General features: G+C 33.9%; 1 protein-coding gene across 1 annotated transcript; it reads right to left on the bottom strand.

The window, feature by feature from the left end:
* Nucleotides 1-4966: 4966 nt before the first annotated feature.
* On the bottom strand, nt 4967-10528 carry LOC115969497 (probable flavin-containing monooxygenase 1). The gene is made up of 5 exons (XM_031089155.1): nt 10065-10528; nt 9049-9289; nt 6016-6194; nt 5554-5903; nt 4967-5391 (listed from the first exon to the last, which is right to left on the bottom strand). Exons 1-5 carry the CDS (start codon nt 10503-10505, stop codon nt 5058-5060), a joined length of 1545 nt encoding a protein of 514 aa, XP_030945015.1. The 5' UTR covers nt 10506-10528; the 3' UTR covers nt 4967-5057.
* Between the last annotated feature and the right edge of the window lie 1813 nt (nt 10529-12341).

Below are 12341 nucleotides of genomic sequence, written 5' to 3'. Positions count from 1 at the left end.
AAAAGATGAAAACCATGAGAAAAAAGGGAAGAGACCAGCCCCTAAGAAAATGTCACAGCACGAGCTCTGAGGGGCAAAAGAGAGAAATCACTAGCACCTCAGAGCCCTAGAAAACACGCTATAAAAGGAAGAAAAAACCCATGTTGAAGAGGGGGGGGGATTTTTCAGTAGGAAGAATATCATAACAGAGTCATTAGAACTCTGTAAAATTTAAGAAAAACAGAGAAACGTCTCCCGGTATCCCAGAAACAGCCACTATAGCACATACTTGGATTCAAAAGGATTCAAACTTTGCAAGTCTTAGAGGCTTGAATAGCCAACGAAGTCTGTAATTTTTGAGCTTATTTGAACCTTATATCATGTCTTAGTGAGCACATTTGTAATCCACAATTAAGAAAAATAATGAAATATCTCATATTGATTTGAGGATTTCTAACAATTACTTTGCATATTTTTTTATTATATTATCTTCCTTTACTGTTTTTTGCTGCTCAATACATATATATTCTTGCTTGTAAAGCTGAGTCCCTGCCCAAGTAAAGCCACTCAGACTTGAGTTCCAAATCCCACAAGTCTTGTGCAAAAGCATAAGTCTGTGAGAATTGGGATCAGGATCCTCGTGGCTGAATCATTCTCATGAAATTCATTTACATATATGTATATGTATTAATATATATATATATATATATCCTAATCTAAGAAACTAACAATTATTTGAAGATATGTGCATTGTATAGTTGTTCTTGTATAGAACCTATAGAGGTAAAAGGAAAGGACAAAACTCCATTGCATAACAAGCATGGAGAAAGATTGTATAGTGCAGAGAACCAGAGATTCTAGGTTCTTACAAACCTAATACGCCCCGGGATCCCACGACAGTACGTCCCGGGATCCCACGACAGTACGCCCGGGGTACCAAGTGAAGGAATTCTTTAAAATGTTTATACGATAAAAGATAAATCTTAAATATTCTATTTCAATCTCTTTCTCATTGTGAATATTATGAACATATATTTTACTTATTTTGTAAGAGTAAATGGTCATTTTATGATACTAAAACACTTATAATGATATTTTATTGCTTAGGAGGAATCGCATTTTTGCCTTGAGGAGATTTATGTGACTTGCGCACAACTTGGTTCGTAATCAGCTCCCATTTAACTGCGGTGAACCAAGCCCAGTCCACCAAAATACAACTATTTGGCCCAGGATCCTTGGGCCTGTATGCTAAAGAAAAAAAAAGCACTCTCACAATCTTCACTGAACCATCAAAGGAGCAAGTGAAAACACACCCATCATGTTCATTGATGAGTTTTTCTTCATGGTTGTATGCTAGGCAAGAAATAATAGTGTTAAGTCAAATCCTCAGTAGTTCCCAGTATTCTCTCATATGCAACTTTCAACAAAACCAGCAATATCACTCCCACCAAAGAAAGAACTAGTCAGCCTTGTTTTCACTATTTATAAGATCCAATACCCAACAAAATAAGATCCAATACCTCAATCCAATCATAGTAGTTATCACTAAACACAGAATCAAATGAAACCCCAAGTGGGCTTTAAACTTCGACAACCAAAATTCTTCATGGGGTCCAACAATAGACACACAAAATCAAATGAAACACACCTAAGACAGAGACTGAACCAAAAATTAAAAACAAAAACACAAACACAACTGGGTTTGTTAGAAATTTCCACACAAATATCCCAAAAACGAACCAATCAAAACAAACCCACATCAAATTTCCCAAACTAAAAATCAAAAAAAGCCAAATTTTGAAAATAAAACCTAAAAACAAAAAGTGGGTATTGGAAAACAAATCTTGATAGGCGCTTGAAGGTCCAACAGGTTAGGCTGTTGCAAGAAAATCTCTCTGGAAGTGCCACAGTGTTGTCGGATCTCAGACTTGAAGAGTTGGACCTGCTTGCCTGGTCGACCTCGGACTTCCAGAAGCCGATTGATGATGTCATCCAGGACTGGTTGCTCCATTTAACCACTGTTTGGTCAGACACAAAATAACAAAATAAAACAAAACAAAATCAGAGGGACTTCGTATTTTTTTTATATATAAAGCAAAATAGTGAAACCCAGAGAGAGGCAGAAGAGCTCTTTAGTTAAAAACTTGAAAAAAAAATCGAAATGGGTCCTAAAAAAAAAACAATTCAAGCCAAACTCACATCACAAAACGCAAGAAAATCAAACCCAAACAGGATATTCACATAGAAAAAAACCCTAAAATCCGAAAGTATTAAAAACCCAACTATATTAACAAGAAACAGAGATAACAAGAAATAGGTTTAGCTATTTATTCTATGACTTACACAGAGACAAATGGAGCAAATAGCTTGAAACTGGCTTGTAAGGATGAGGTTTAAGCCTTTAAGGAATAAAGAGAGAGCTGAGGGAGGCAGAGATTGAAGAGAGACCAACGTAGGGTTTTTTTTTTCAAAAACACAGAAATCGGGTTCAGACTTTGGGTATTTATATGACCCGAAACCGACTCAAACCCGACAATAACCCAAAAATAAGACTCGAAACCTGACTCGAATATTCTCAGACCCGCCCAAAACCTATCGGTTCGAGTCGGGTCGATTTTCGGATGGCCCGGGTCAAGTGCTCAGTCCTAATAAGAGAGACATCAAAGAAATGAAAATAGGGTTAGGGTTTGATATAAGTGACATATATATATATATATATATATATAGATAGATAGGTATTTTAGTTATTTTACTTTAAGTTTAAACAGGTTGGGTCGGGTCCGGGTTCAGGACAAATTTTTACCAAAACCAGGACCTACTTTGGGTTTTTTTTTTTTTTTAACCCAAACTCGGCCCTATTCTTTACAGGGTCGGGCCGGGCTGGGTACCCACGGGTCAGGCATAAATTGCCATCCATTTTCATATTTTGAAACTTCAAAAGTTGGACAAACTTTTATATAAAATTTGATCATCATATAACTTAAAAGAATAAAATGATTTTGTCAATGTTCTGAATTTGGAACTTACTATGAGTTAATGTCAAAGCCAAGAGATCCATCCACACACATTTGGCCATACTCAATAACCCCACTTTTCAAGCCCAAACAGAATCATCAAGCTTTACTCTCAAAAGAAAACCCCGTCATCAAGCTTTACATTTCTTATTAGTGTTAGGGATTTACTAACATATGCCCTTAGGACATACATTAGTAAATCATGAAAAAGTAACTGTTTTGACAGGTTTTTTAATACTACACGCAATGATCATAGTTTTACGTGAATAGCCGGATAGATTCACATAGACATTGTCGTCACACAATCAAAGAAAGCCTTTAGGTTATGCAGGCACAAACAAAGAACTATTATTCATACTCTGACAGGCTTGTGCTTTCAGGGATTCCAAGAGAAATTTGAGAAAGCAGGAGCTCAGGTTGTTGGGATTGGCAGTAATGATCCATCATCTCACAAGTCACAAGGTAGTACAGAAACCTTGCAATATAGGATAGCTTTATATTTAACAATAGAGGATTTTTTTTTTTTTTTTTTTGGGGTACATGCGAAGAATATTGTGTTACAACTTAAAAACATGTTTTGGACAGCTCCAAGTATAGGCTCCTTTAATCTAGTTGTACATTTCCCAAGTAACTCCAATTAATTATAACTCTTTTCTGTTGTGACATGGTAGCTCTGTATTTGGTTTTAGTCGTCTTGCCCCCGAATTATTTGTATGCTTTATGCAAGGTCCTCTAACTTATTAGGCATGTAATGGATAAGCTAGCAATAGGCGGAATGGACACTAACTACCTCTAGTTATGTTGCGATATTGAATAAATTATCAATTCTTTTTTCAAAATGTAATTTGGTTATTAATCTTGTAGAAGCTAGTTCATTTTTTTAATGGATGTAATCTTTTAGATCATAGATACTTATAAAATTGCCTAATTAAGTATGTGTTTGGATAGCACTGAAACGTGCGTTGCGTTTTGTGAGTTGCGTTTTCTCTCTTCTTTTTTTTGTCAGCTGCAGTAGGGGACAGCGGCTACTGTTCATGAACAGTAGCAGCACTTTTCTTACTTTTTCGTCCCTTTATCAGATCAGTGGGGCCCGTGCACTGTTCACGGGACCCACAAATATCATTTTTCAACAATTTTTTCATTAAAAATAGATCCCACGACACTATTCACACATTTAAAAATTATTTTGCTACAGTGTTTTCAGTTTCGGTTTTCAGTTTCAGCAAAAATAAACTCAATCCAAACAGACCCTAAGCTTTTGCAATTTCAAGACTAATCTTTTTGAAAAGATACCTGATCCTCCTACCTATAATAATTACCCATAAGTTTTTATGAATTTTAAGAAAATTTATTTTACAATTCAATAGTTCTAATAAGTGGGAGAGGGGGATTCTAACCATGATTCTCCTTATAAAGGATGTTGGGAAGATCATAATTCGGCTTATTATAACTACTCTAAAAGAAGCTCGCATGATTCGATGTCGAATGCTATAAAATTTTTTTGAGTATCTTTCTGATTACCAATTGATTTTGAGATAAAGCGGCATTGCTCATGCTCCAACAAGTCAAACCACACATAAATAAAAATTTTCTCCATCAAGCAACAAAATAAATAAAATGCAAGTCAAACCACACATGACAACATGACCTGATTGATTATTGGTGCCAAGAGGTGTACCCCCTATAGAGATATTAAATGCTTTTGGAAGGTCCTTTAAGTGGTCCTTCTTCAGTATTGCTCTTATACTCTGGTTTTACCTCTCCAATTTTCTGAACAATGTAAGTAGAAATTTTTTGTTTTTTTTTTGAACAATGTAAGTAGAAATTTTTTGTTTTTTTGTTTTTTTTTTTTGGTAGATCAAAGAAATATTGTTTATTCAAACATAGAAACCTCCTTTACATGCTACAATTTTTTTTTTTTGATAATACATATATATTATGTTTAATTAGTTTCCCCTTTTATGGTTATAAACTATAGATTATTCTACACTTGAAAGGAGAAACCTCTTAGCAAGTAATGAAGGACAATAATTTGCTATATTATCGCCGCTTCCTTTATTCCTCTCATATATAGTCTTGACTACCATAGGGGCTAAATGCTTCTGAAATCCAATTCTTCTTCCTCCAAGAATTCCATCCCATCTCTTCACATATTTCATCACTGTGGTTAATGCTGAAGGTAGAAATGCAGTGCCTCTTGTAGAACCTCGTTGTCTTCTTGGAGACTGCCATTTCTTTTGTTGTCTGTTCAATCATCTTCTCAACACTAGGGAGCTTGAATTTCTCATCTACCAGACGAGCTAGCCATATGGAACGCAGCTCCGACGTATGAAGGTTTGTAACACTCTCAAGGTAACCCACAAATGCCATGTTCGGAACTAATGGATGGATTGTGCCCCTGCAATTAAAATGAAGATAATTGCATCATTATTAAAAGGTCATATCTAGTGCATAAAACTTTTACATTTGCGGGGTTTGGAAGAGCAGATTGAAGTATATTTTGACCATGTTACAGTTTAGAAGCAATGATTACAATTTTAGGAGTAGAATTGTTAATTACCTATACAAGGGCATGATACCAGAAGGATATTCTAACAAAGTACGGAAAGGCTCTGGTAAGATAGCTTTGAGCTTTTTCTTCCCATCGTAACCAGTTGCAAGAACAACAACATCAGCCTCCAGTTTGGTGTCATCATCAAATTCAATTCCTTCCTTCGAGAACCACCAATTTGATGCTCTTTTAAAGAGAATCTTTCCCTTATCAGCCTCGGAGAAGAAATTCTCTGGCATGATAGCCATCTGACAAGATGCATAGTCTTCTTCAAAAGGGTGGTCTGGTTTTAATCCATACTTCTGCAGAGGAAGTTTCCACAGCAAATAGGACTCGATAATTTTTGAAGCTCCCCGCCTCTGTCATAGATCATTATATAAAACAACTTATTAACATTGGCACTCTACTCATCAACCAGACTAAAAGTTAATTTTTAAGTGCATACAGTAAAAATTAATATTGATCAATTACCATTGGAGATAAAAGAAGGCAAAGAAGAGTTCTCAGAAAGCTTTGGTTAGGCTTTTCATGGAGGAACTGAGAGGATCTTGTTGAGTAAAACATGTAAAATGGCAAACCCCAAATCCAGTAATGGGGAACTGTCCAGTGCAAAGTCCTTACCACCATGGTGCAAGGTTGTCCTTCTGGTCCTGCAAAACATCAAAATATTGCTCATCTCATAATGCAATCTAAATAGCCAATCACCTAAGAAATTATCCAAATTTCCTTGAAATAAAAAAAGAATATATGAATTGTTCTCCTAAAGGGATTGACAAAGGTTTAGCTTTTCTCGGAATTTGTAGAGAGTTTTCCATCATTTTAATGGGAAAATACTAAAATTGCTATCAAGTTTTACAGTTTTTAACACTTACATAATAAATTTATAATACTCTTAATATCACTATTTTTTAGCAAATACAAAGGAATGACATATAGACGTGGCAAAACGGGCGGGTCGGGTCGGGTTCGGGTCGGGTCAATCGGGTTTGCGGGTTAAACGGGTCACGGGTCAAAACGGGTCATTTTTAAAACGGGTCAATCGGGTTGCGGGTCAAACGGGTCGCGGGTTGAGTTGGGTCGTGAGTCGGGTCGAGTTGACCCGTATTTTTCAAACAATTTTTTTTTTTGGAAATAGATGCAATCTGTCAATTGTTTATGAGTTCCTTAATTGTAATTAGATTCTCACTAGTGATATTGTTACCAATTACCACTAAACACTTGAATTGATACCCAAATTTGGTGCAACTCCTGTTCCAACTTTCTAGAAACTAATCTTGGTATAATCTTCAATCTATTTAAAGTAGGAAGAGAAAATAAAGGTGGCAAGTAAAAAATAACAAACTATAATGGAGTACATAACATATTAAGTAAAAAAGAATAAGTAAATATTTTATAAAAATTACACCTCAATTTAAATCTACTCAACATTGGTAAACGTGGCAAAACGTGCGGGTCGGGTTTGGGTTCGGGTTCGGGTCGGGTCAATCGGGTCGCGGGTCAATCGGGTCACGGGTCAAAACGGGTCACGGGTCAATCGGGTTACGGGTCAAACGGGCTGCAGGTCAAACGGGTCGGGTCAAAACGGGTCTGACCCGTTTTGCCATGTCTAATGACATATGGCATTTCGATTTTACAATTTTTTTTTTTTTTTACACAACATTTGTAACAGTTTGTTAAAGTGACTGTGAGTAATAGACAATAATTTTTATATGGATCCATAACTTTTTATTCCTTACTCCTAGTCATAGTTTAAAAACCGAACCAAACCAATTGGTAGAGTCGATTCAACTAGGAATTGGGTACCAATTCGATCCGGTAAAATTGTCCAAAATTGGTCAAAACTGGTCACAAACCAAATATTAAGTGCAAAAACGATTCATTGAATGGTTCAATTTTTAAAACCATACTTGTGGTTGGTCATATCAAAATTGTGACATAATAGTTGTCTCTAAACCTTTCTAAAAGTAAAATGAGGTGGAAGAAATCAAGAAGTTCAAATCCTCTACCCTAACATTTGAATTATTTAAAAAAAGAAAAAGAAAAAGAAATTTTCTTCGTACTTTTTAATTTTGAAAGTAAAACAGGAACAAATTAAAAGTTATTTTCTTGAACATTTAATGCATTTCAAAATTTCCATTGAAAAATTGTTGACATCAATTAAAGGGAAACATATCGGTGTCAAGAATTTTCCAAGACTGGCCCAATACGGAGCAGACATATCATAATCATATAATGACACCCGTTGCTTCAGTGGGCGTTGTTGAAAGTTGAAGATGTGCGGAATTCTAATGCATGTGTTTTGGAATCGTCTAAAAAGTACAAACGTGTAAAGTCAACAAGTCAAATGCGTCTTGATTGTGTGAAACCCAAACCATGCAAATTCCAACAACATAACGTGAAAAATAAGAAATAATTAAATTGCACTACATTCACTATTGTCTTTTGGACCAAATTGATTCTATGTTTCAATTAAAGAGCAAAAAGTCTACTGAAACAAGAGGTAATTGGCGAGCAGAAGTCCCTAAACAATCAACTTTATCCAAAATGGGTAATTGCAAGTTACGGAAACAAAGGGAAAACGACAAACTTGATGCACTTAGGAGCATATTTATTCAATCTTTTATATATATATATATATATATATAAATGAGTCTAATTTGTAAGGATGAATTATAAAACTCATATTTTACACTATCCAATAAGAGATTATCACATCAATTTTTTACTTAATACTCAATACATCTTACTACACATAATAATATCTCAATAAACTTATAGTTAAGTTGTATTTTCAAATAAGTATTAAAATTTATTGAATATGGTTATGTCTATTCTCTAATATGTAATGTGATGATGTGATAATTTGAAATTGGAGGTGTAAGACTTAGATTTTACACTACGTCCTTATATGATATTACTTATTACTTCATTAAAAATTGACTCCACTTTTGACTTCATCTTCTACGTACACTTACTCTGTAAAAAATTCACAACTCCTGCAGTATGGATTCCTAATAATTCAACTCTTCACTTTATCTTCCACACTTGTGGAAAATGTGGGAATTTTGATACAAAGACTAATAGAGTTTGAAAATCATAAATTACTAGCCGCTATTAGCTGTATAACCCATCAACCATCCCATTGATTGTGCTTGTTAGAAATAAACTATACTACCAATAAAAAAATAATTAAAAAAACAAACAAATTAAGCTAATAATAAGAAAAAAAAATTTTGATAGGTCACTTAACAAGGTGATGACAGTTGAATTGGAGCATGATGACTACACATCACTGAACTTGTTTCTTTCTTTAGGATAGGGATCCAACAATATTTTGTGAGCGAAATAAATGAATGAAATATTAATTAACATACAAAATAATAATAATAATGAAAGTTTGGTACCTAAAACATTTAGAGTTGAAATTCCCTATTATAAGATGTATAAAACCTTTATATATATATAGAGAGAGAGAGAGAGAGAGAGAGAGAGAGATCTTTATACCTTGGTTCTCCTCTGCGCACTCGAGTGCTAAATCAATAGCTGATTTCTTGAAACCAATGACTGCAACCTTCTTCCCCTTAAGTAGTTGTGAAGTCTCTTCCTTTTGAAGTTTGCAGTAATCAAGGGTATGCAAGACCTGACCCTGAAATATTTCAGGGCCTTTGTTTCGTGGAAATTCTGGGATTTTAGGTACATCTCCATATTTTCCAATGCAAACCACAAGAAACTCGAAGGCATACCACTGAAATGAATCGAATAAATTTACACAAGTCAATAATAATAATAATAATCTAGTCACCAAAATACTAGGTAGATGTAAAGATAATACTAACGATCGTATATACATAGACGTTTGACCTTAATTTCTAGGTAATATACTTATAGGAAGTTTCTTTATAAGATTCCTCGTATTGCCAACTATACGTACAATCGGTGGACCAAAGGATCACACAAAAATTATATATTTATAGCCTACCCATGTGTGTTTGATTTATTTTGGTTCATTTTAAACTTTGATTACTCAAAAAAAAAAAAAAAAAAAAAAGATTTTTGACAAGCAAAGATTGCTAAAGCATAAAGTTGAACGCTCATATTGAAACAAAAGAGATTTTTGACAAACAAAAATTGCTAAAGCATAAAGTTAAACGCTCATATTGAAACAAATGATTTTTACTCATTATCAACAAATTATATATCCCGCTTGTCGCAAAATATATAAGACTTTGAAGGTTGACATAGGCCAAACTACAGGTGTCAAATTTTTTCTTGGAGGCCAGCTAGGATTTATATATATATATATATATATATATATAAAGAAAAAAAAGAGAGAGATTAGAAACTAGGAAAGAAGGGAGTATGTAGGTTCTAAATAGATAGGAAAATACGGAGTAAATGAAAGGAAATACACAAAGAAAGAAATAAGAAAATCATGTTCTTTTTCCTTTGGAACCCTAGCTAGTAAAACCCTCGTAGCCATATATTTTTTATTAGTTAAAGAAAAAAAAAAGGGTAACAACCTCAATGGTATGTGAATGGTTGCTTTGCACAGCAACCTCCCAAACAGGGTGTCCAGGCAATATAGTAGGATAGTCCCCAGGTTTCCCAGTGAGATCAGTGGCTTCCCTATCACCAAAAAACCTAATCTCCACCACTTTTGAGTTGAACCTCACAAACTTGAGGACATCAAAGTGGTTAGCATAAGATGTTAAGTATTCCAATATCTCAGTATAAGATGGAAAACTTGTGCTATCCCTATCAGGCCAAGGGAAATCAGAAAACTCATAATCACAACGAAGGGACTGAAGCTTTGTGGAACTGTAAGAACAATGCCTCCAGACCCCACCAATAGAGTCAGAGGCTTCAAAGACTAAAGGGTTGTGGTGGGCTAGTTGTTTAGCGGCTGCTAAGCCACTAACACCAGCTCCTATTATGCAAATTTTTGAGGAAACAGGAGCCATTTTTGATGTGATGAGAGCTGAGAGTTATAGGGTTGAAAGTTGAAATGTGTTTGGTTTATGATAGTATGGAATAATGGGAAGGCTTTGCTTGGTATTTATAGCGATTTTGCATTAGTGGCCACGCTGAGAGCACGTGTTACGAAAAAGGGAGGTTGGTGAAGGGCCAAATGTGACTATTACCGAACCAAAAATAATAATAAGAATAATAATATTGGTCTAAAGCTGAAATTGATTAGTGAGGAAAGGGAAATTTCGTCCATTCCCTGGTTTCCTTAGGTGGTACATGGTAATTATATGGTGGAATTTCTCAGTAACTTCTTTTTCTTCTTTTTCTTGGTAAATACATGTCTTTAAAGACTAAGCAGATAAAAATATAGTTAGGAGGACATCACCTCTCGCAATGAAGCAAAAAATCGGCAAGGAGACTATGAAAAATAACAAGATCCTAGTCAATGGCCTTCAGGAATTTTTTTCTAGGAAACTTCATATTTTAACAAGAAAAACACACGCAAATATATAAAGTCTTATAATTTCCTTTTACGATCTTATTTTAAAATCATTGTATGATAGTATCATTATCAATTCTGCAAGCTACATGTCTTTTAAAATTTTAGTTCAATAAAAATTTTCTTAGACTTTTCCTTTTTATTTGTAAGGGCCTAATATATTATTAAGGATACCACAGTTTAAGGACAACGTTTGACTGTAAATTTAATTGTATTCTAAGACTACAACTTTCACTAAACAAATTAAAATGATTATATATTTTTAAAATTTAACTGTTAAATTGTATGTTCTTTATGTTTTTAAAACACGTGTCAAATTTTATTCCAATCGGATGTTATTTATTATACGATCTATAAACCTATTTTTTATATATAATTTTAAACTATAAAAACTCAAAATTTAAATATTTGATTGATAATATAATTTTTATTCTTTAATTTTATTGAAATTTTGTAAGCATGAAGGATATAAGTAGGACATGTAATTCAATGGTGGATTTGTCAAAATTCACATCCAATAAAAAAATATTAAGTGAAATTATAGTCTTCGTCTACAACCAATAAGTTTGTTGCTAGACTTTGTCCAAAGTTTAATTATGTTGAACCTAAACAAATTTAGGGTGATCATAAATTTCTTTTAAAGGTAAAAAAGTCATAAATTTTTAAAATTTATATATAATAATTATTTTTTGTCCAAATCAAGTGGTCATGTGACCACCTTAGCTTCAACGTGGAGTCGCCTTTGATCCTGGCTTAGATCTGATCATTTTCTAGCCATTGCATTTGTACATTAATTTTCCTCAAGGAAGCAGTGCTTAAGCATTACGTGTAGTATTTGGCTGAGGAGATTTCCGCAATTCATAACAAAAGTTGTATGCTGTAAATTACTAAAATGAGAGCCAGCAACCCAATCAAAAAGTGTGTAGCATCAATCTCAATTTCTGCCGCTAATAAATTTAGATTAATACTCATTGCTAGACCATCTCTCAAATTTTTTTTTTCTAATAAATATGAAAGAATTTTAAGTTATACATAACGTGTGCTATAGACAGTTATCCTTTATTATATATTAATGCATTTATATTTTATGCTAACAGTAAAGATCACATTCACATTCCTTATTCAATGATAGAAATCTTTATTCATTAAAAAAATTGACTGAAGACTTAATGAGGAAAAGTAGCTAAAACCCTTTTTTTCATAGTCTAGCTAGTTATGTGCATATTAATTTGTACAACAGTTGACTGATGGATTTGCTTTTCATATTTATTGCTTAGAAAGTAATAATAACAAAAGAACAAGAACAACGACAACCGAAGTAATACCAACA

The sequence above is a fragment of the Quercus lobata genome, chromosome 11, assembly GCF_001633185.2.
Source record: "Quercus lobata isolate SW786 chromosome 11, ValleyOak3.0 Primary Assembly, whole genome shotgun sequence".
Lineage (NCBI taxonomy): Eukaryota > Viridiplantae > Streptophyta > Magnoliopsida > Fagales > Fagaceae > Quercus > Quercus lobata.
This window is presented reverse-complemented; position numbering and strand designations above follow the sequence as displayed.

Bases quoted from the DNA above. Each gene is read 5' to 3' on its own strand.
- LOC115969497 (XM_031089155.1), bottom strand. From the start codon at position 10,505: ATGGCTCCTGTTTCCTCAAAAATTTGCATAATAGGAGCTGGTGTTAGT. The intron at 9,290-10,064 runs GTTGTTACCCTT...GATTCATTTCAG, and splicing joins ACCATTCACATACCATTGAG to TGGTATGCCTTCGAGTTTCT. The intron at 6,195-9,048 runs GTATAAAGATCT...GATGTTTTGCAG, and splicing joins GTGCGCAGAGGAGAACCAAG to GACCAGAAGGACAACCTTGC.